We start from the raw sequence: 25518 nt of genomic DNA on the forward strand, positions 1-25518 counted from the left end.
TTGGGCCTAATTTTGTAAAATATTGACTCAAAATGTATTATTTTGCAACATGGGGTGTATTTAAGTTCATTTTGTATATGGCCATTGGGGGAATGTAATTAGGTTTTTATCACATTAAATCATTTAGTGTATTTTATGTAACGTGTTGTAAATTGTGTTAACATTGTTGTTGTTGTTAATGTATTAGACATTGAAATGTATTTAAATATGTACGTGGGTATGGTGTGTTGGGTGATTGGTTACCAAAGTTGGCGTATATGGGACAGTGGAAATTTCGAGTATGGATAACCCAGAACCGGTCGACGTGAAATTCCCATGTGTCGACCGGATGACCTGAACCATTCGACGTGTAGCTTCCCACACGTCGATCGGTATCCTGGTAGTGAGTTTTTCAATGTACACTTCCCAAACCAGTCGACATGAACATCCCATACGTCGACCGGTATCTTGGTAGTGAGCCAATCACTGTGCGTAACCCAAATCAGTTAACGTATAAGGTCCTATACGTCAACCGGTTCCTGTTCCATACATTTTTTTGTTTAGTTTCCCTAATTATGCTTTTATTTAAAGTTACGAGTATTTATTTTATGACCCAATAAAACTCAATAATTATATTTTAACCACGGAAAAGACTATATTGCTCGGACTTTATCTTATTTATTATGTGATATAAATAAATGACTATTATACCCCTAGAGTCTCAAAACAATAGAATTATGACGAATGACTATCTCGTCCTTGTTGGACTTTTATATATAAATTTAACGTGAAAGGACCATAATACCCTTGGATGATTTTTGGGCATGTAAAGGCCCGTTTAATGATCCGAACCCTGTGGATTTGGCTCGTTACAACAAATTTACAAACCCTTCCCTTTCAAAATGATACATACATAGTCTGATGGCCATATATATCAATATATATATATATATATATGTATATATATATATATATATATATATGAACTACAAATAATTACGATCTATTTCCGCCTGCTGTATAAATAAACAGAAGCAGAGGAGCCGGCTTGTAGCAGAACGGAGCCGCCGGGTGCTGCCATTTCTTGAACACCATCGGCTTCTCTGGCCCCATCACATGATGATTACTTTGTTCCTTCTTCGATTCCTCCTTGTTTGCAGTCGAAGATCTCATCTCCATCGTCCGATCTTTTGATTTTGGGGACGATGGTTTTGTGACTATTGATAAAAAAATTAAAAAATTAAAAAAAATTAAAAAAAATAAAAATAAAAAATTGATCTTCTCTTTTATGTTTCGAGTGAGTTATACAGAGAGTAGAGAGAAAAGGTGTGGGCTGTGGTGGCCATGGTGGGATGGAGGAAATTGAGAGGTTAGAGAGAGTAGAAAAAAAACACTGTTAACGAGGAGGGCAATTTAGTTTTAAAAAAATGTCAGTTAATATGACCCCTCAATATGGTTGAAGGGGTTTATTGCTAAACATATTTATAAGGGAGATTTTTTACAAATGAGTGATAGTCAAGGAGTTTTTTTTTTACAATTCGCCCTAAAGACAATTACACAACTTCCTTAATAAAGTAATATTATTAAATTTGGTAACATCTTAATAAAGGATATTATTGTAAAATTAGTCATAAAATATTTAAAAAATAATTTAATTGTAGAAATATTTATTATAATATGTCAACTTCAAACGAGCTCTGAACTTATGGGGACCCCGGCTTTTAATGAAAGTCCAACATTTAAAATTCTGTTTCATGAATGCTACGAAAACCTGCTTCTGGGAATGACTTTCCTGATGACACGTTCAGCACAAACATTGGATTCATAACTCTAACCCTATATATTATCTTATATTTACCCATATCAACCTTGAGTATTCATTTATTTACCCTTATTTCTCTCTCTATGTTCTCTATAGTATTTGCTCCCTCACTCAACCTCTTTTTCGTTCAATTTTTTATAATTCATATTTGAGGATGCCAAAGACGGCATAGGTGGGGTACGACCCATAAGAAGAGCAGTGGGCCGGGCAATGTGTCTCGGATCGCTTCTTAACGCCGCAAGTCAGGCCCAAGCAGAGAGAGTGGTATTGAAAACCCACAGAAAGTAATCAAATCTAGGAATGAAAAGGACCCAAGGGAGGGCCCAATAGAGGAAGTTAGTTAGGACACCCCCAGAGCACTTGTAATCGTCTGTAAATAGACGAATGATAATGAAGAAAAAGGGGGAGAATTGAGGAAATGTAATTAAACTCTATCAAAATTGAGAGAGAGATTTTCTTGCATCTTCAATTGGCGCCGTCTATGGGAATCATTGAAGATTGATTCATGTTTAATCAACATCATGTTGATTCAGCCTAATTCGTTAAGACAAAGTTTGATATTTGGAAGTTGAATCCAGATCTGAGAGATTGCGGTTTAATCTGAAGAAGTTTTGATTCCTGTTGATTTTAAGGAATTGGCGTTAGATCTATGTAGCGGTGATTTGTTCGATTGCGGCTATATCTGACAAGTTCAAAGCTAAGAAAGCTCAGATCTAGCGAACTGTGAACGCAATTCAGTGAATTTGAGTCCAGATCTGACACAATTCGCATTAGCGAAGCTCAGATCTGATCAAGAACTTATGATTAATGCCTTTACTCTGTTCAGGAATGATGATAGGAGGTGAGAACTCCAATCTAATGGAGAATGTTCAGCAGACGAAGCTTGATGAGCTAATGAGCATGGTTGAAGCCCTCAGAAGAGAGAATGTAGAGTTGAGAGCTGAAATGCAGCGTCAAGAAGCTTTGGCGATTCTGCTTCCGCTTCTGGCAGTCGAGGGAGGTATGCAACCTGACGTTGCACACCAAGGTGAGCACGGAGGGAATAATCAGACGGATCTCCACCGCGAGGACGTCAGGCTAGATGATTTACCGCCAAATGCTCGTCGTGTTGAGAATCGTGAGGGATCGATTCACTTAGATCCACGACGCGAACAGATCAGGCAGAACGAAGCCCTGGCTTTCGATCCCTATCAAGAAAGACTCAACCGAGAAGACGCCATAGAGTTTGAACGACACAAAGCTACACCACTCTGGCAGAATGAGTTCGTGGAGGAAAGATCATTCCATCCGCCTTATCGGCCTTCAATGGCCATATTCGATTATCGAAGCTCAGAAAGGAGATCCATAGATCAGAGAGCTGCCGTAGTGTTTTAGAAAGAGAATGAAGCCCTCCGCTCAGCAGCTCGGACGGTTGACTCGCTATTTACCGATGAAATTCTGAATGCTCTGAGTCCGAGGAAATTCTCCATGCCTGTTTTCATTCTGTTCGACGGAATGACTGATCTAATTGATTATGTATATCATATTCAATTGAAGATGGCCCTGAACACCGAGAACGACTCCTTAATGTGCAAGTGCTTTCCTAGAAGCCTAGCCGGACCAACGCTTAATTGGTTCAATAACCTGCTGAGGGGCTCAGTGGATAGTTTCTGAAGCTTATGCGATCGGTTCATAAGCCAGTACTACTGGAATAAGCGTCCGGCAAAGGACATTTTGAGTCTATTCACAATGAAGCAGCATAAGGACGAGCGTCTCTAAGCTTTTCTTACCAGGTTTAACCTTACTAAGAGCATGGTGATTGAATGCCATCCTTCTACGGCGGTTCAAACATTTAAGTTAGCCATGACTTATGGCACCCCGTTCCACACAAGCCTAGTAGTGAACACGCCGAAGACTATGGATGAACTCAATGAAAGGGCCGAAGAGAAAACCGAAGCAAAGATTGGGCAAAAACAGGTTCAATCACAGCGTCAGACCTCCTGGAAGGCCGAGAAGAGGCCCAGAGAGGAAGAGTTGATTACTCCGCTGAAAGTCACTCTGGCAATACTATACCAGGAAAACAAATATAAGTTCTGTTCACCCCTGCCAATTCGGTAACCCTTCGAACAGAGGGATCAGACTAAGCACTGTGCTTTCCATAGCGATTTTGGTTATCAGACTAACGAATGCAGGAACTTAAGAAGGTAGGTGGAGATGCTGATAGTTAGAGGAGAGTTTGTAAGTTATATTCAAGGGCCGGCGACAGAACAGAATCGACCAATGGAGCAAGTGAAAAGGAATCAGAAGCCGAACTCCCACAACACACAACCAGTTCGGATAATAAATGCAATTCACGATTGGCTTGAGTTAAGCGAGGAGTTAAAAGAACTATTCCGAATGCGCCTTCGCCAAGCACAAATGAAGAGGAGGATAGGCAGCGTGAACGCCCTACACCAGCAGAGCACATCAACCCAAATAAAGTTTGACAGGACAGATCTGTTATGTGTTCAAATTCCTCATGAAGATCCATTAGTCGTCAGTCTGACAATGGTGGAGTGCCTAGTATGAAGAGTTCTGATTAATCCTAGAAGCAGCGCGAATGTTATGCCGAGTGACACGTTCGATCGGCTTGAGATTAAGCCAGAGAAGCTCAAGCCCACCGGAAATCCCTTGTTAGGGTTTGATGGAAAACGGGTGGAACCCGTCGGTATGGTAGAAGTAACAGTGCAGGCTGTAGAAAGAGTTCTGACGGAGAGCTTTGTTGTTGTCGAGATCCATCCCTCTTACAACCTTCTGATGGGCAGAAGGTGGATTCACAAAGTACACGGTGTTCTTTCAATTCTGCACTAAGTAATGTGATGCCTGGGGTCAGATGGAACCAAGGTGATTGACATTCATGGGGACCAAGTGGCAGCCAAGGAGTGCTATTTTGTGACGTTGAAATCTGCTAAAAAGTGCAAAACCCTCATCCGCTCTGCAAGCCCGAGATAGCAATTACAAGATCCTCCACCCAACAAAAGTGGGGAGGATGAGCCTATGAATTTGACCAAAGAACCCCTTGTGGATGTACAGATCGATCATGATAAGCCAGAACGAACAACAAGAGTGGAAATAAAACTCGCTGAGGGGGAAAAATAGGAGTTAATTGATTTCTTGTCTCAGAACGCAGATGTGTTCACATGGAGTCATTCAGACATGCCCGAAATCAGTCCAACTATATCCTGTCATTCCCTCAACGTCAATTCAAATGTAAAACCTATAAGGCAGAAGTAGAGAAGGTTCGCTCTAGAACGCAATCAGATCATAGCTGAGGAGGTTGATAGGTTGCTTGATACAGGGTTCATTAGAGAGGTGCAGCACCTAGACTAGCTCTCGAACGTTGTTGTTGTGCAAAAGAAGAACGGGAAATGGCGAGTGTGTATTGATTTCACCAATCTGAACAAAGCCTGCCTGAAGGATAGCTTCCCGTTGCCAAAAATTGATTAAATAGTGGATGCCACTACTGGGTACGAACGTTTAACTTTCCTGGATGCATATTCGGGCTACAACCAAATCCCCATGGACCCGGCTAATGAAGAGAAAAATTATTTCGTTATCGAACGAGGGACATATTGCTACAAACTCATGCCGTTCGGACTAAAGAATGCTGGGGCTATTTATCAGAGGCTGGTCAGTAAGATTTTCAAAGATAAAATGGGGAAGACTATAGAGGCTTACATTGATGACATGGTGGTGAAAAGTAAGAAGAAAATTGACCATCTGAAGCATCTGCAAGGCGTATTTGATGTGTTGAGAAGATATAAAATGAAGCTTAATCCAACCAAATATTCATTCGGCGTGAGTTCTGGTTAATTCCTGGGACACGTGGTTAATCATAGAGGAATAGAAGCTAGCCCAGCCCAGATGCCGAACCGAAGACAATCAAAGAAGTACAAGCCCTCACAGGTCGGATAGCCGCATTAAGTCGGTTCATTTCCAAGTTGTCAGACAGCTGTAAGCCATTTTTTGAAACGATACGAAGTCATGGGAGACAGGCCGGGGGGATGAGCAGCAACAGGCACTGACTAGTTTGAAAGAATATATGCAGAACCCTCTGGTCCTGTCTACTCCCGAACCAAGAGAAAAGTTATTTTTGTACCTCGGAGTATCCAGTATTGCGACAAGTGCCATTCTGATCCGTTGCAAGGAAGGAAAAAAGTCCCCAGTGTTTTATGTTAGCAAAGCGATAACCGAGGCCGAACGAAAATATTCAAAGGCCGAATGAGTGATACTTTCACTCGTAAATGCAAAAAGGAAGCTTAGACATTATTTTGAATCCCATCTTATCGTCGTTCTGACCAGCTTTCCTATCAGAGTAATCCTGTACAAGCCAGACCTCTCAAAGAAGGATGACGAAGTGGGCCATAGAGTTAAGCTCGTTTGACATAACGTATGAACCCAGAACGGCTATCAAAGGGCAAACAGTGGCTGATTTCTTGTTGGAGTGTGAGTCAGAAGATGCAGAGGAAGACCTTCGAAGTTGCTCGTGGAAACTCTTTGTAGATGGATCTCAAATCAGATGGGGGCAGGCATTGGGATCAAACTGTAAACACCAGAAGGCACATCCATAAGCTAAGCGCTCATACTTGAATTCTAAGCCACTAATAATGAAGCAGAATATGAAGTGTTGCTGATTGGACTCAAATTGGCAAAAAAGCTAAAGGTCAGGAACTTAACCGCTTTTAGTGACTCGTAGCTAATTATTCGGCAGGTAAACAGCGAATATGAAACCAAAGATGAAATAATGGAAGCATACCGTTCTGCCGTTATGCGGGAAGCCAAAGACTTTGAAAAAATTGAATTCATCCAGTTGCCAAGAGAGCATAACGAGGATGCCGATCGGTTAGCGTGCAATGTATCGAGTTCCGAAGAAACACTGGCGAGGGTGATTCCAGTAGGTGTATTGTGTCAGCTATCCATCTTTAACGAACCTTCCGGCTCAGATCCCTAGCAAGTTAATGTTATTCCATATGAGTCGAGCTGGATAGATCTGATCATAACTTATATACGGGATGGTGTTCTGCCTGAACAGAGGGATAGAGCTAGGAAAATCAAATCGAAAGCTGCAAAATATGCCATAGTACATAACCAGTTGTATAGAAGATCTTTTTCCGGGCCATACTTGAAATGTGTGACCCCCACAAAAGCTTGGCAGATATTGCGAACTATCCATGAAGGTGTATGTGGCAATCATTCAGGGGGGAGATTTTTAGTGCACAAAGCAATGATGCAAGGGTATTTCTGGCCGAATATGTCGTGGGACGCAGAGGAATTTTCAAGAAGGTGTGATAAATGCTAAAGGTTCAGACCATTGATCCACCAACCATCTGAAGACTTGCACGTAATGGCCACACCATGGCCTTTCGCGCAATGGGGGATGGATGTGGTTGGTCATCTGCCAACCGTGAGGTCTCAGAATAAATACGTTCTACTAGCAACAGATTACTTTACCAAGTGGGTGGAAGCAGAACCATATCCGAGTGTGACTCAAACTCATGTGAGACGCTTTATCTGGAGCAATATTATTTGTCATTTTGGTGTTCCAAGGTCGATCGTCATGGACAATAGGACTAATCTTGATAGCAAGCAGGTAAGAGAGTTGCTAGAAGAGTATGGAATCAACCAAAAGTTAGCAGCAGTAAGTCATCCGCGGGCAAATGGTCAAGCATAAATTACAAATAGAATAATCTTCGTCTGCATTAAGAAGAAGCTCGAGGATCATAAAGGAAAATGGTTAGACGAACTTCCAAACGTCCTGTGGGCTTACAGAACGACCCCGAGATGACCGACCGAGGAAAGCCCATTCGCCATGGCATATGGCACCGAGGCAGTCATACCAGTTGAACATTTGGTTCCGACTGTCCGAAGCTTAGCATGGAATCAGAAACAAAATGACAAAATGCTGAGATTTAACCTTGATATGTTGGAGGAGAAAAGAGATGTCGCAGCAATAAGGCTCGCGTCCTATCAGCAGACACTCGCTAATAGCCACAACAAAAGGGTGAAGTATAGAGATTTCACCCCTGGTGACTTGGTTCTGAAGAAGAAGGTGGGGATGGTTAAAAAGATGATGTCACCCTGGGAAGGCCCATACAGAATTGCAGAAGTCATAGGAAAGGGGGCATATACCTTAGAGACCATGGCTGGAAGGTTGGTTAATAAACCATGGAATGCTACATCTCTGAAAAGGTACTATCAATAGAAAGTTGAGTTCCAATTTTGGCATTATTCATTTTCGATTGTACGTATGAATGTATGAAATTTTGAGATTTATAAAATAATCTTCTTTTGAAAATTGATTGAGTGAAACACAGCAAAGTAAGTGGCAGCTAGTATTATGAGCCGAACGCTAAAAACTTGCTAAAAAATAATAAGTGAAGTGGCAAGTGGCATTCTAGCCGAGTGCCAACCACTCAGCAAAGTAAGTGACAGCTGGCATTATGAGCCGAACGCCAAAAACTTGCTAAAAAATAATAAGTGAAGTGGCAAGTGGTATTCTATCCGAGCGCCAACCACTCAACAAAGTAAGTGGTAGCTGGCACTATGAGCCGAACGCCAAAAACTTGCTAAAAAATAATAAGTGAAGTGGCAAATGGCATTCTAGCCGAGCGCCAACCACTCAGCAAAGTAAGTGATAGCTGGCATTATGAGTCGAACTCCAAAAACTTGCTAAAAAATAATAAGTGAAGTGGCAAGTGGCATTCTAGCCGAGCGCCAACCACTCAGCAAAGTAAGTGGCAGTTGGCACTATGAGCTGAACGCCAAAAACTTGCTAAAAAATAATAAGTAAAGTGGCAAGTGGCATTCTAGCCGAGCGCCAACCACTCAGCAAAGTAAGTGGCAGCTGGCATTATGAGTCGAACTCCAAAAACTTGCTAAAAAATAATAAGTGAAGTGGCAAGTGGCGTTCTAGCTGAGCACCAACCACTTAGCAAAGTAAGTGGTAGCTGGCACTATGCGCCGAACGCCAAAAACTTGCCAAAAATAAAATGAAATTGAATGCTATTGTTGGCGCACAGAAAAAAAGTAGCAGGAAGCTATTAGAGAGAGAGTTTGAACAGAGATCAGCCGAAAATCATTCATTTCATTCATAACGAGCTTTGAATTTACAAGGACAAAGTACACATATGAAATGAAAACAAATGAGGAAATTGAGACATCAGAAGGACCCTAACTAGTTGCGTCTGCCTCATCAGCTTCTTGATTGTGCTGAGTGGTCCCCTCATCATCATTGGTAGTCCCATCTCCACGAGGAGGGGACTCAAGTTGAATAACTGACTCATTCTGCAGAGCTCCGTCCTCGGTAGCGGTGGCAGAGGGAACTACGGTAAATAGAGGAGGAACATCCAAAAGCTGAATAGAGGAAGGAATAAGAATAACCCCAGAAGAAATGATCTCCTGACATTCATCAAAGATATGCTCAGCAGAAGTGGAGTCTGGGTCGACATAGATTCCTGGGGGATTGATCTCTAGTTCCTTATCAACATTATCAGGGGTAGTGCCGGTCTGACCTTCGGTAGGGAGACGATCGGTGTAACCCTTACGGAACCCCTCGGCATACCTAAGGGCCCCGATCCAGGAGAAGCGAGAATGGAGAGCCATCATGCCACCATTAACCTTGCTAATAATGCCGAGCAAGGCATTGCACTTGTCCAGGGCTCTCTTTTCAAAGGCCATTTGGGCAATCTGTTCATCGCTAAGCAAGCGTTGAAGTTCTTCCTTCTCAACTTTAAGAGCTTCAGGCTTGGTATGCAAGACGTTCTTCTCGATCTGAAGAGCATCGCTCTCATCCTGGAGGGAGTCTGCATCTTTCTTCAGAACGTTTCTTTCATTCTCTACTGTGTTCAGTTTCACCATCAGTTCAGCATTCTGGGTGCTGATGATCTTGTTCTCCTTGTTGGCTGTGTCAAGACCGCTAGAGAACTTGCACACCTTAGCATTGCACAACTCTACCTGCTTCTGCATAGCCATCATTCCAAACAAAGTCTGCAAGGAAATGCACGAATACTAATTAAGTCAAGCGTATATTCAAAAGAGTTAAAGTATAAAGGTTATCTAAAAATTAGATGGCTAAGGGATAGAAAATTACCTCCATGGCAACTAGAGGAAAGCGGCTGAACACCTCTTTCTGGGACAGGCCTTTGGCCACCTCAATGTCTTTGGGGGACCACATGTTTTTGTAGTACACCATGGCGGTCGGACCATCCTTGGACATGGTCTCGCTCGGCTTAACAGTTGACCCATCCGCTCGGACGAGCAGAGGAGTCCATGGTACCATCACAAAAGCAGAGATAGTGGTTGTGATTGACCCAGAGGGGGCAGGAGGTCTGGTTGGGGGATGCATGGGCACAATCGGCCCGGAAGTCCGAACCCTCTTTGACAGAGGGATGCCATCAAGGTTGGGTTCACTATCAGGTTGAGGCCTCTTGCCTCGCTCTTTGTCTCGAGCAGACACAGTAGAGGCAGGAAGATCGTTGACTTGGGAAATTGCGTTCGGGTTGGTAGGAGGAACACTAGTGGTCGGGCTAACTTCACTACGTTCGGAGTAGTGCTAGAAGTAGTGGCAGAAGAGAATGCAGAGGCAGGAGAAGAAGCCGCAACAGGGGCAGCAATGGCCCGAGAAGGATCCTTCTTCCTGCTGAAGGAGGGAATCCGAAGCTGACTCATGGTACTACCGAGGCGTGAGATGTCAGCAAGGTTGTCAGACACAAGAAGATCAGAGCAAGAGGGAACGTCGTTCAGAACGTGATCCTGCAAATAATTGATCCTATCCCTATAAATACCGTAACCGAATTCTTTATTAGGAAGGCCTAGGGAATGGCATAAGAAAGTACAGAAACGAGGGGTGCAAATTTCACAAGGACAGTCACTCTTGTGGGTCTTATATTTTTTGTACGAAGAGATAGAGCGCTTGCCAAAGGCGCTCGGGATAGGGTAATCCTTTGCAGCCGGAGCAGACCAGGCACCCCTAACCCCAACTATATGGCTCTTCCAACCCTTTTCAGAGTTAAGTTTGTTCGTACATATGGATCTCTTCTCAATTGGATAGAAGTGGTAATACAGGTCATCAAGTCAGATTTTACTGACTTTGTAACAGAGGAGAAGATCTATGAGGTCAAGATCCAGACCCCTGTCACGATTCAGAAGTAGCAGAATGGATATAACCCTAAGGAAATTGGGATTTACCTGAAGCAGGGAAAGCCCCAATTTGTTAAAGGCATAACTAAAAAAAGGGTGCAGAGGGAATCTAATGAAGTTAAGGTGAAGAAAGGAAAATAAGACCTCACCAAGAAGGAGACCAGCGCCTGTCCTAACATTAACATTCTTAGGGCATTCCCTAATATGTATATCACTGGGGAGATTAAGTTTTATGCGAAGAACACCCAAATCGATGGGCATGGTGAAGGTGAGTACGATCCCGAAAGAAGTGTGTAAAGATTCAAAAGAAAAGGAAGAAAGAAAGCAAGACTAACCTCGGAAGGGTTGAAGATCACAAAAACACTGAGGGATGAGCGAGAAGAAAGAAATCTTATGCAAGATCTCGCCGGCGAAGATTTGATTTGCTTGGAAGAGACAAACAGAGAGTTGATGGCGACGTATGATAGAGACAGCAAAGGAAGCATGAGTATAGGTTTGTCAATTCATAAAGAGAAGGTGAACCCGAAAACTGAGACGTCAGAAGAATAAAGAGTTTTCAAATTTAAACCCTCAATTCCTAAGCCAACTGGTCACTCCCCCACAAAATCGTATCGAGCCGCCAAGTCATGATTGACAGTCATCAATAATCACTCCCTAATTAATTAGGGAGTCATTATGGGGGCAATTGAGGATGCCATAGACGACATGGGCCGGGTACGACCCATAAGAAGAGCAATGGGCCGGGCATTGTGTCACGGATCACTTCATAACGCCGCAAGTCATGCCCATCGAGAGAGTGGTATTGAAGGCCCACAGAAAATAATCAAATGTAGTAATGAAAAGGACCCAGGGGAGGGCCCAACAGTGAAAGTTAGTTAGGACACCCCAGAGCACTTGTAATCATTTATAAATAGACGAATGATAATGAAGAAAAAGGGGGAGAATTGAGGAAATGTAACGAAACTCTGTCAAAATTGAGAGAGAGATTTTCTTGCATCTTCAATATTGTGATGAATCAAAACCCATCCAAAATAAATCTGTAATTTTTATTTTTTGTTTTTGTCTTTCAGTTTGCTAAGACTGTTATCTCTAACCAAGAGAGGCAACACCTTTTACGATAACTGCACCAAATCTTTAATTTTTTTTTTTTAAATCAGGTTGTTTCAACATGGCCATACAACGAAACATCGCGGCAATATTTAGGATATAAGATTGCTTGTAACCCTTGCAACAAGTTTTGAGTAATTAGATTTCGATCACCCGAGTTTTGACTTTAATGTCGACATTGCGAATATGATTTGGGTCAATGAAAATAACAAGTTAGGTTTGGTCTAATTCAAGGAAGGATTGATAGGTTAGAAATGCAGGACAATACGGCAATTGAAAAATTAATACTAGTCTGAATTAAAAAATATTGCCAATTTTTGATAAAAATTCTTACCAAACATCTTTTTAATTTTGAATTCTTTTTATTGGAATTACTTTAACATTTCTTTTTGAGAAACGACTTTAAATGTCCTAGAAGATTCCCTAAACAAATTCTCAAATTCATAAGGATTTCTCATTTATTGAATTATGAATAACTACATATTACGGTTGTCTTAGATGACAAATTATACTTAACATGGAATAAAAAATATTAGAAATGTGCAATACTAAGAGAATAAAAAAATAATAACAAATCCTTGTCAAGTTGTTGTTCACTTTATATTGATAATTTTTGTTTCGTTATTTAAATATAAAAATATTAAATATGTGTGTACGTACAATACAATGACATATAAATATATGGTAACAAATTACAATACTTAAAATTGCCAAATTAAGGATTTTTTATTTTATTTTATTTTTATATGAAGATACATACCACCATTATTGATGTTATATGAAGTTGGCTCAGCTAGAATTTCAGTTAATAATACTGTCAAAGCACTTGCCATCAGAATGTACAAACACATGGAAATCAAGAGCAGGCTTTAACAAAACAAAAGTTAATGGTTTTTTCTATTAATTTGCATAGGTCTACTGTAGCAATGATCAATCAATCACTGTCGGTAAACACACACAAAGTGTAGTGTAGTTAATATAAAGAGTGAAAGACAAAACTATATATGATAGTGGATGCCACATATAACCTAAAAGTTTTACTGTTTCTTCAGCACTACAAGTTCAGCCTCCTATATATATATTAGGAGGCTGAACTATAGCTACTAAAATTTGATGATTACACATGACAAAAGTATGTGGAGCCACGTGCTTTTGTCACGTGTAATCATCAAATTTTAGTAGCTATATAAACAATGAAGTTGCAGTTTTCTATTCTCTAGTAAATTGTTCTTTTCATTTTTTATTTTGTGCTTGTGAAAATTTTGTCATGTGTAATCATCAAATTTTAGTAGCTATATAAACAATGAAGCTGCAGTTTTCTATTCTCTAGTAAACTGTTCTTTTCATTTTTTATTTTGTGCTTGTGAAAATTTCGCACTCTTTAATTGATAAATTTATTGTTATTAGTTAATTGTCTTATGTACACTGCACATGCGCACAATTATTTATTGGTGATAATAGATTTATAGTTATTAGTTAGTTGTCTTATGCAAACTGCACTAGCACATAATTATTTATTGGTGGTGATAAAAATTTATAATTATTAATTAGTTATCTTAAGCACACTGCACAGACGCACAATTAATTATTGGTGGTGATAGATTTATACTTTTTAGTTAGTTGTCTTATGCACACTGTATAGGCACACAATTATTTGTTGGTAGTGATAAATTTATAGTTATTAGTTAGTTGTCTTATGCACAATGCGCAGACGCATAATTATATTAGCTATAGAATTTGAAAACAACGTGTTAAAATTTCGCACTCTTATAATTTTTTTTTCGCTTGTGTGAAACTTAAGGGTCTCACGTTTAAAAGTTCACTTAGTGCCTCTCAAAATATTTGGAATCTTAAGGCCAACCCTGAATGACCTTTAGCAAAAAAATAGTTTTCACACACAATAATAAACAGGTGCACAAACAACCCCCCCCCCCCCCCCAAACATATTAATCGATTAATTGGGTGAACAAAATAAAGTGAAAATTTGTCCACAAGAACTTTGTTAATAGAACGAATTTTTTTTTTCTTCATTTTTTTTTTTTTTAGGGTGTAGAATTGGAACATTGGAATTATGAATGCATGGTGGGTTTGGCACGCCACACTCGGCCAACATCTTTTTTCTGACTTATGTGGTGACTATTTTGCTTATTGAATGAAATATAAAAATAAATAAGTTCACAATTTATCATGTTTATTAGAAAAGAAAAAAATATATATTTTAAAATTATTTTTTACTATACTTGTCCATAGCTATAATATTATAATTTATAAAACATAATATTATAATTTAAAATTTGTATAATTTATAATACTATTGTAATGTAAAACTTATATAATAGACAAATTTGTTTTCCCTTATATTTGGACGATGTCTCTAATATAAAATTTTCTCTCCAACATAATATTATAGTTTAGAAGTTGTATAATTATAATAGACAAATTTGTTTTCCCTTGTACTTGTATTTGTATTTGGATGATGTCTCTTTTATTATTTTTTCACTCCTTTTCTCTTCTCTAACGAGAGGAAGAATTTCCTTCCTTCCTTCCTTCCAAATAAAGCTGCTCCAAATCTCTTCCTTTCCTTTCTTCCAGACAAAGCTGTGGGGGACATTTAATATATAACGAAGAGTAATATTTAACGTATCTTACTACTAAGCAATTTAATTTTGTTATTTTGACCCGGTCGCGACCTAATAGTCTATTGGTGTTTAGGGTTTTGTTTTCCGTCTTCCAGTTTAACCTCCGAACATGGTTTCCGCTCATGTTTCTTCTCAACCACCAGAAATCTCTTTTAAACCACCAGAAATTCTAGAAATCTGTTCTAAACCACCACCAGAAAAGAAACAGAAAACCGATAAGCCTGTTGATGGTGAGAAAAAAGGATATGATCCTGAACTTGGTGATGAATCCGATGATGCATGAATCTAATGATGATTCCGATGACGATAGCGGCGGGAATTGCTATTGCGGAGGGGAATGCTATTGCAATCCAGATGATCCTCTTATGCAAAAAATGATGTCCGGGGACATGGACTCTGATGATGAGCGGGAGTTCGTAAAGAAACACTACTATAAAGATACCAGAAGTCTGATGATGAGCGGGAGATTTTGCTAACATTACTATAAAGATACCAGAAGTCCCTGCACAGAGAGAGACCGTTCAAGAGACTGATTCAGACGATCAAGAGAAGATGGATGAATTGTTTTGGCAATACCGAAAACAAGCTGAGGACAGCAATGTACATATCCTTCTACAATGCATTCTCTCAATATACTTCCATATTATGTAGAAAAATTTGTATATATATATATATATTATTTGGCTAATAATCTGTGAGCATTATTTTAGGGCTTTGATGTGGATAACTATCCGCTTTTACATTCTTATTTGGGTTTAATTAGCCCAATTTCCTGGCCCAACGAGAGCGAAGGCCTACCAAAGCTTGTCAAAAAGCTCTCAAAAAAGGCAATTCGGCAGTACAATAGAGATTATGTACGTGTTATTTTTTTAAAAAAAATTTATTTTTCATTTCCATTTCATCTTTAAGGCGAATATATTATATACATATTTTCTTTTCCTAACCCTTATTTTCCATTGTAAAATCTCTGTAGAAGGTAAATTATGACTTTGTGAAGGTTCAGAAGGCAAATCATTAGGTTGCTACTGGTTTTATCTATTATATTACTTTTGAGGCCAAGGATGCTAATGATGGTGGGTCTAAAATCTTTCAAGCTGAGGTGTTCGATGGAATTAAGAAGACTGAGGTTGTATCCTGTAGGCCTAAACCTCCTACATAATTCATCAAGGTAAAATTTATTCATTAATTAGATTGCAATATTGATATTATTTGACTTTGATTTACTAAATTTTGAGAGTCGATGTTAATGTTTTGGTAACACACTATTCAGCAATGAATCAGCTGTACATAAAATTGGATGTACATAAAGATTTAGTCACTAGTACCCATACATAAGATTTAGTTAATAGTAGTCCGTGTAGAGAAAATAATGACGATATTTGTGTCTAGTAGACTAGTTTGTATATTTGTTTGCATTGTTTCTGCTCCCTCCTGGTTTCTGAGTAATAGGTGTTCTTATGGACAATTGTGCCTCTATCAACTATGGAGAACAAAGTCATTTTCTTTAAATACTTGCAGATACACCTAAAATGTATTTGAATTGAAAATAATCTCTCTGTTCGAAAACTTATCTGATGCTTTGTAGATACTAAAGAGGCACATGTCACACCTTTTCTGCAGCAAATATGTGCCTTTTAGCTAGTGAGCACATGAGAGCCAATCAGTACATGAAAGGAGTGACTAAGTAAGGTCCAGGAGAAAAAACCCATTGCAACCATGTTATGACTTCCGAGCAACCCTAAAGCTTTAAGAACACCGCGATTCTTGGGTTGCTCCATCAACTCCTTTATAAACACCAATCCATGCCCAATTTTAATAAAATGTGGTTAGGATTTCTACTTGCAACTTGGGTTTGAGAAGGCGGCATTGGTGGTGGTAGTGGTGGTCATCTTGTGGTTACAACTAGGGTTGTTGACAATAGAATTGGTTGAGACACTTATGGAATTTTTATTTATTTATAGTTGAGACTGTGTATAGATTCTATAGATGTCTTTCAAGTGCTGAAGGTTGAGTTATGGTAAAATGTTTGGACAAAGTTTTTGGAATTAAGACAATTGGGGAAGATGGCTATGAGAAGTTTGGGGCCAGCAACGATTTTTTATTTGTTGATTGGTGATGGATATAGTAGAAAGGTATGGTTTGAAAAGAATTGTATTTCATTTGCGAGTTCAAGAATCTTTAGAAGTGCAGATTTAAGTCGGAAGAAAACTGGGATATATGAGAAGATGATAAAAATTCTCTTGCTGAAATTTTGAAATACTGGTCGTAGATAGACAAAATTTGTAGCTTATTTGCCAAACACGAAAAAAAATGGAGTCAGAATAGGGGAGGAAAGGAGAGAACATGAGATGAATGGTATTCGAGAAGAGAATGAGGGGAATGGAGAAGTTGTGGATGAGGATAATGGGGACTGGGTGGATGGGGAAGGCGTCAATGATTAAAGATATATTTATTCCGTTGGTAAATGTTTTATGAGTTAAAATAAATAGTCATTCTTGGTCATCTTGACATATCTATGATACTTCGGTGGCTTTGGAACATGCATGCAAAGTATATGAAAGGGGCCATTCCCTCCCTAAACAAGCGTACTTGGTACGTCCATCAAAACAGAATCAACTAGGTTCTAGATTTTATTTTATTTTATTTTTTTCCTTCCTATACTTCATTGCCTACCTAAGGCCGGATTGGAAACTATTCAGGACTTTTTTGAGTGAGTTTTGTTCATTTTTGATGATTTATTACTATAAAGCAGTTGCTGTGATATACAAGTTAAATTAAACTTAAGAAACCCTTGTTTAAATGGATTTTTGGATTGAAACACAGTCCCAATTCTTATGCTTTCTACTACCTTCGAAATTTTTTTTAATACTTATTGATTGTGAAGTTAGAGAAAAAAATTATCGAACTTGTGTTTTGATTGATTATTAATGTTTGTATTGGTTGAGAAGTGTTCCGACAATGTCATGTAAGAAGATAAGTCAAAATTTTACTTACAAAAAAAAAAAAAAAAAACACGAAAGGTAGGAAAAAGTCATTTGTCTTAGTTTGACTGTATTCGGAGGCCGAATCCAACATCCCAGCAACTATAGAAGAACTTAGGAAGTCATATTTTGTTTTTTTGAATGACTGTGTGGGTGGAGTTACCTTAGGTGGCTTGGATAGACTAGTGATCCTTCGGATGCATTGGAGCACGTATCAAAGTATTTCTAAGGTGGCATGTCCTATCTAACGTGATTTTGTTTTTGGATTGGAGCTTTTGTTTTCATGTATTACTTTATTGTGATTATCAATATCACCTCTACGGCTCTATGATGTATTTCTAAAATTCTAACTTACCAAAAAAAAAGTATTTCTGAATCTCTAGATACCTAGTTGGCATGCATAAAACTGTGCTTTGTTTTGCTCTTTCTAAGAGCATAATCAACCTAGTTGGTGATACCGTTGTTCTCTGTCGGAGAGGAGTTTGTTTTACGAGTGCTTTTCCTCGTTTTTAATGAATCTAGTGGCAGGAGGAGAAGGTAACGAAGTATTGTATGGCTGGAAAAATCTGCGCCTATAATTCCTGCGTACTGTGATTAGCCAGCCACTATCCATCAGCAGCTACTTCATTGGCCATCTAGTTTTTTCTGGTAACTAGTTGACGTGATTGGGGCTCATCATCTCTTTGGTTTCTTTCTTCTCTATAGCAAATTTTATTTGGGGATGGATGTATATATATCTCAGAGTCTCAAAATTTGTTTATTGGGGGTAGGCAGATTCTGGATTCCTCTCTTATTGCAGTGAATGTGTGGACTTTAGGCTTCGTAGTGGGGTTCCTGGAGTCTTGTGACATTGAGAAAGATTATGATCATGTTAACTGGAATTTTCTCTTGTATCTGTTGGGGAGGATGGGATTTGGGGAGAAGGGGAGGATGGGATTTGGGGAGAAGTGGAGGAAATGGATCAAGGCTTGTATTTCTTCCGTTAGATTCTCTGTGTTGGTGAATGGGGCTCCCTCTAGCTTCTTTGGAAGTTCTCGAGGTTTGAGACAAGGGGATCCCCTTTCCCTTTTTCTGTTCATTACTGTTATGGAGGCCTTTAGCAGGTTGGTGAGGAGTGCAGTGGATTTGGACTTTATCAGGGGATTGAGGGTGGGTCCAGATACGGCTCAGTAGATGGATGTTTTCCATTTACTGTTTGCGGACGATACATTGATTTGCCATTATCCTTGGTAAATTACTTCACAGTTGATGTATGAATAAAATGCATAGTACTGTACTTGAATCTTGTTCATAATTATTACTATTTTTTGTTGGTAATACACACGTAATCATGTCTCAAACAGAAATTAATTAGGTAATTAGTATATGAAGAAAAATGTAAATAGCCATTGCTATAATCTGAACATGCTTAATCTTATGAGGATACACATTACAAGTTCAAAACATTGAAAGAGAAAAAAGCCCTAGAACAGATGTTCGATTCCTCTCTCTTATTCACTTTCTTATATCGCTTTACACGCTGGATGCCTAGAATAGTGATTGCGTGTAGATTAGAAAACCCAACTACATTCTCAATATATTTTTATATGTATGTATGCATGTATTTTCTCCAGTTTTTAATCATTACATCAATTTTATAATCATAAAACAATGTGCGCCATTTTATTGCAATGGTCTCAATCATATCAAATGATACCCTTTTTATAATTAGCATTACATGGGTTACCTATCAACAAATAAGAAGGATTGTGTGACTGTTTCTTGCATCAACGAGTACAACAAATAAGAAGGATTGCGTGACTTTGTATTTATTTGATTTTCACAGAACTTGCATTTTTTTTTTTTAATTCTTTTCTATCATAGGTTCGGGTAGCTATGGTGATGGGGTTTTGGATTTGGGTTGTTTTGGCTAGTGGCTGCTATTCTAAAGGAATTTGGCTTTTGTCTTTGTGTACTTCCTATCACTCTACAAGTGAATCAATCACGCCGTCCTTCCCCTGCCAGCAATGATCAACAGTCTCCAACTTCAAACTGCCACACGTAAAGATGCGGTAGTCTACCACAATTCATGGATATCTCTCTCCATATAGAATGGTATCCCCGTGGATAGAGGTAAAAGATAGCGATCCATCTAGATCTTGATTTAGTGTCAAATTTTCATTGGTCTACTTTTTATCTCAAGAAATGTTGAATATTGTGAGTAATTGATCTTCATTTTATTATTATTTTCTAAATAAGATATTGATGCGTGTTTTTGTACATAGCATAATATTTTTTGGTGGTGTTTTTAGTTGATGGGTGATATAGTATGTAGCATAATATTTTTTATATGTTGTTTTTAGTTAATTGTTTAACAGCCCTTTTGCATTGTTTAAATAATGTCTTCCTACATATAAAATATTCGTTATGCATGCATTGTGATTTGCATGTTATAACAATATAAAGTTGCTTAGTTATATTGGCTTGTGCTTTCTTATAGTTTTCATCGAGTGAAATTCTTTTTATTTATACAGAATAAGAAAATAAGTTATTTCTTTGATTTTATTTAGTAGAATAAAGGCAAAATATTGTGTTTCTATGATTCTCTCATTCAGCCTTTGCACAATCAGTCCAGCAAACTGAATGTCATATGTTGTATATATGGTTTGGTAACAAACTAAAATATATAGGTTTGAAGGTATGCATTTTGTATTAAAATAAGAAGCCGAATAATTGCTTCATATATATCATTAAGAACAACTATTTGATATCTAGAAATGAAAAGAAAAAAAAAAATGTTAGAAAAATAAACTTTTTAATATAATAGATATGTTGCTAATTTAGGAGGAGGTAGGTTGATAATGAAATTACTGATAAAATATCTAAATTTCTGCTACCTGAATTGTATAATTTTGATATTTGCTTACTAAAGAATATAATAGATCAGTTGCTAATTTAGGAAGTAGCAGCTTGATGTTAGTGCAGTATAATATGTAAACCAATGATTGCATCTAGTTAGGAAATAGTTTTTATTTTAGGGAGCTGAAGGACAAGGAGAAGTGAGGATGGCATACACGAATGTCTGTTGGCCAGTGAACACAAATCATCAGTATGATTTCTAGAAAATTCTTCAACTAATTTATAAACTAGGAACTATAGCCTGCATTGATTGTCATGAATGGTTTGATTGTGACTAATTTCATTCTACATGCATGACACAAATATATATATACACACACACACATATATATATATATATATATATTTTGGTGTTTTTTCAGGTGATCTGAGATATAATGAAAGAGATATGCCATGTTGAGCTTATTTCCATTTGGATGAAAGGGATGGTAAACTATTTTATTTCGAATTTAGCATGTGTGAGAATTTCGGATTGTTGTCGCCCGTGCACCGGGTTGTTTTGTGAAAGTCCCTAATACCATGTGTATTGACAACAAAAGATGGTAGTAGGGCTGTCTTTCTTGTGAGATTATATATATCAATTGCAGTTTGCTACTAATAGTTGATTGTTGATCGAGGTTAATAGTTCAGTTGGTTAAAACCTCTGTAATCGGTCTATTGCTCAGTGCTTCTCCCTTTCGTTTGCTTGATCTTTGTTGGGCCTTGCATTTGATGTGATGGGTTGGTCGGATTGTCTTGCGTTACATATGTAATTTCACCCTCTTTAAAGCACCACCAATAATCAGTGTCCATCAAGAGGAATGTTTTAAACTCACCCAAAATGTCATCACTAGTAAGACCTGTATGCCATTTCTAGACAGCTCGCAGCTTACCATCGAAACTACATGGGCTGTTCTTTAATCTATCCTCTTCGCTAGGGATACATTGATTTGGAGAGAACATTTTATCAAGTTACTTAATCCAACATCAAACGTGTATATGGATAGACATGCCAATATAGATTGTTTTTAGTTTATATAGTTGCAAGGATTCACAATCCAAAACTTCGGTGAGATCTTTCAGGGGGTTTTCAATGAATAACTTGCCCACCAAGCTAAAGTCACATAGTTTTGTTCCTGCACTTGCTTTGATTTCCTCGATTTCTACTCGTGTATTTTTTTATTTGATAATTTGAACGAGTGTAGTTTAGTTCTTCCTCCATTGAAGCTGGCTGGGTGAGGAAAATAAATCTGTGTAGCCAGTGTCCTACAATGGCGACTTCTCCAACGCTGCTTGCTATATCTTCCTCCATTGATGCAGGCTTAACGAGGAAAATGAATATGTGTAGCCAGTGTCCTTCAATGGCCACTGCTCCAACGCACCTCACGCTTGAGGCTTTGGAGAGACGACCTAGCCTAGCTAATAGAAATTTATTTTTTTTAGCACAAACCATGTCACGTGGTTCCTTATTCTTCTTCGCCCGTGCAGCTTTTTTGTGAGGAACAAAATCTCTCCAGTGTAGTGTGTGACATTGGCAATGACAGTGGTAAATTTGAATGCAATTAACAAAGTTCGGTGCCTCGTCTAAATGAATGCTCTCACACTCCTATTTGGGTACAAACGACAGCGTACAAGCAAACATCAATTTGCATACCAATGTTCGTGAAATAGCACAATAATTTTATAATTCATGGCCAGCAAATTGTATTTCGAAATCTAGTTTTGTTCAGCTCCAATTGTGTAATTGGGATAAGGTGGTTTATATCGGACTATATTTGTTTCACACACGTGAATCTCGGTTTCAATTATTTGAATTAGTTTGCTTAAATTTGTAATTCAGTAGCATCTTCTTAATTAAAATTGAGGGAGTGTGCGAGTACAAGGGTGGCATAGCAGAACTCAAGTTGAGTCCATCTCAATTTTTTCATGGGGCTCAAATTGAACTTAAATTCTAAAATAAATTATATCATATATATATATTTAAAAAATTCAAATTTATTTTTAGTTTTTTTCTTGGTTTAATGCGAGGGAGTTATTTAACCGTAAACTAATACAAAATTAACTCGATTTTTCAGTTCAAAATTTGAGTATGAGTTGATCTCGGTTGAAAAACATGGGCTGGGTCGGGTTTAGGTTGTGACTTCTATAATTTTGGCTAACTTACCCATTGCTCTCCTAATTGCACTCCTAATTGAGAGCCTAATCTCCCACAAGGACAAAATTGGTACACGCTTATTTGGCATTAACCCGATTTGTTATGATTTCTATTTTTTCTAAAATTTCAAAATATAAATTAGATAAAGTGAGAAAGAGAGAGAAGATCAAAAACATAAAAAAGATAAAGAGAACAAAGTTCAAAATTTTAATCCTTAAACGGAAAAATAATGAAGTGGGAAAATTCAATAAAGGAAAGAAAATAGGTTGTTAAAAAAAAAAAAAAAAAAAAAAAAACTATATATTTTTTAATTATATACTCATGACAAAACCTATGAAAATAATATATTTTATTAATTTCTTTAATGGAAAACACACCACTTGGATAATAGAATAGATAGTATCTATATAGTATATTATATAAGATGTTTTTTTTTTTCTTCATAAAATTATTTACAAAGAAAGCTGTTCGAAACTCGAAATCTCTTCCTTTCCATCTTTCTTTCCAAACAAAGCAGCTGTGTTTTAATATATAATTAATACATACTGCACCAAGAAATCCCTTTTAAACCACGAGAAATCCCAGAAATCTGTTCTAAACCACCACCAGAAAAAACCGATAAGGCTGTTGATGGTGAGAAAAAAGGGTATGATCCTGAACTTGGTGATGAATCCGATGATGAATCTAATGATGATTCCGATGACGATATCGGGGGAATTGCTATTGCGGGGGGGAATGCTATTGCAATCCAGAGGATCCTCTTATGCAAAAAATGATGTCGGAGGACTTTGACTCTGATGATGAGCGGGAGTTCGCACTCATGCTTTCTAATGCTAACATTACTATAAAGATGCCAGAAGTCCCTGCACACAGAGAGACCGTTCAAGAGACTGATTCAGACGATGAAGAGAAGACGAATGAATTGTTTTGGCAATACCGAAAACAAGTTGCGGATAGCAATGTACATATCCTTCTACAATGGCTTCTCTCAATATATTTACATATTATGTAGAAATTTATATATATATATATTATTTGACTAATAATCTGTGAGCATTATTATAGGGCTTTGAGGTGGACAAATATCCGCTTTTATCTTCTTATTTGGGTTTAATTAGCCCAATTTCCTGGGTCAACGAGAGCGAAGGCCTACCAAAGCGTATCGAAAAGCTCTCAAAAAAAGCAATTCGGCAGTACGATAGAGATTATGTACGTGTAATTTTTTTAAAAAATTATTTTTCATTTTCATTTCATCTTTAAGGTGAATATATTATATGCATATTTTCTTTTCCTGACCCTTATTTTCCATTGTAAAATCTCTTGTAGAAGGTAAATTATGACTTTGTGAAGGTTCAGAAGGCAAATCAGTCGCTTGTTGCTGGTTTTATCTATTATATTACTTTTGAGGCCAAGGATGCTAATGATGGTGGGTCTAAAATCTTTCAAGCTGAGGTGTTCGATGGAATTGAGAAGACTGAGGTTGTGTCCTGTAGGCCTAAACCTCCTACATAATTCATCAAGGTAAAATTTATTCATTAATTAGATTGCAATATTGATATTATTTGACTTTGATTTACTAAATTTTGAGACTCAATGTTAATGTTTTGGTAACACACTATTCAGCAATGAATCGGCTGGTACATAAAATTGGCTGTACATAAGATTTAGTCATTAGAACCCATACATAAGATTTAGTTAATAGTAGTCTGTGTAGAGAAAATAATGAAGATATTTGTGTCTAGTAGACTAGTTTGTATATTTGTTTGCATTGTTTCTGCTCCTACCTGGTTTCTGAGTAATATAGGTGTTCTTATGGACAATTGTGCCTCTATCAACTATGGAGAACAAAGTCATATTCTTTAAATACTTGCAGATGCACCTAAAATGTATTTGAATTGAAAATAATTTCTCTGTTTGAAAACTGATCTGATGCTTTGTTGATACTAAAGAGGCACATGTCACACCTTTTCTGCAGCAAAAATGTGTCTTTTAGCTAATGAGCACTTGAGAGCCAATCAGTATATGAAAGGAGTGACTAAGTAGGGTCAAGGAGAAAAAACCCATTGCAACCATGTTATGACTTCCGAGCAACCCTAGAGCTTTAAGAACACCGTGATTCTTGGATTACTCCATCAACTCCTTTATAAACACCAATCCATGTCCGATTTTAACAAAATGTGGTTAGGATTTCTACTTGCAACTTGGGTTTGAGAAGGCGGCATTGGTGGTGGTAGCGGTGGTCATCTTGTGGTTACAACTAGGGTTGTTGGCAATAAAATTGGTTGAGACACTTTGGGAATTTTTATTTATTTTTAGTTGAGACAGAGTGTGTAGATTCTATAGATGTCTTTCAAGTGCTGAAGGTTGAGTGGAAACATGGTTGTAATATGGTAAAATGTTTGGACTCAGTTTTTGGAATTGAGACAATTGGGGAAGATGGCTATGAGAAGTTTGGGGTCAGCAACGATTTTTTATTTGTTGATTGGTGATGGTTATAATAGAAAGGTATGGTTTGATAAGAATTGTATTCCATTCGTGAGTTCAAGAATCTTTAGAAGTGCAGATTTAAGTTGGGAGAAAACTGGGATATGAGAAGATGATAAAAATTTTCTTGCTGAAATTTTGAAATTCTGGTCGTAGATGTACAAAATTTGTAGCTTCTTTGCCAAACACGAAAAAAAAGGAGTCAGAATAGGGGAGGATGGAGAGAACATGAGATGAATGGTATTCGAGAAGAGAATGAGGGGAATGGAGAAGTTTTGGATGAGGATAATGGGGACTGGGTGGATGGGGAAGGTGTCA

The 25518-nt window shown here is 37.9% G+C and overlaps 1 protein-coding gene and 1 long non-coding RNA gene across 2 annotated transcripts; both read left to right on the forward strand.

The window, feature by feature from the left end:
• Positions 1-14604: 14604 nt before the first annotated feature.
• LOC132309247 (uncharacterized) lies at positions 14605-15898 on the forward strand. The gene is made up of 3 exons (XR_009482537.1): positions 14605-15303; positions 15414-15557; positions 15677-15898. It is a non-coding gene; the product is annotated as an uncharacterized LOC132309247 (long non-coding RNA).
• A 7377-nt stretch (positions 15899-23275) lies between these two features.
• LOC132309299 (multicystatin-like) lies at positions 23276-24487 on the forward strand. Its single transcript, XM_059807642.1, has 3 exons — positions 23276-23677; positions 23782-23925; positions 24043-24487. Exons 1-3 carry the CDS (start codon positions 23480-23482, stop codon positions 24226-24228), a joined length of 528 nt encoding a protein of 175 aa, XP_059663625.1. The 5' UTR covers positions 23276-23479; the 3' UTR covers positions 24229-24487.
• Positions 24488-25518: the final 1031 nt, after the last annotated feature.

This window comes from Cornus florida, unplaced genomic scaffold, assembly GCF_030987335.1.
Source record: "Cornus florida cultivar Cherokee Brave unplaced genomic scaffold, ASM3098733v1 CherokeeBrave_3.0.0_Hap2_Chr01, whole genome shotgun sequence".
Taxonomy (NCBI): Eukaryota; Viridiplantae; Streptophyta; class Magnoliopsida; order Cornales; family Cornaceae; genus Cornus; species Cornus florida.

Bases quoted from the DNA above. Each gene is read 5' to 3' on its own strand.
- LOC132309299 (XM_059807642.1), top strand. From the start codon at position 23,480: ATGCAAAAAATGATGTCGGAGGACTTTGACTCTGATGATGAGCGGGAG. The intron at 23,678-23,781 runs GTACATATCCTT...GCATTATTATAG, and splicing joins AACAAGTTGCGGATAGCAAT to GGCTTTGAGGTGGACAAATA. The intron at 23,926-24,042 runs GTACGTGTAATT...AATCTCTTGTAG, and splicing joins GGCAGTACGATAGAGATTAT to AAGGTAAATTATGACTTTGT.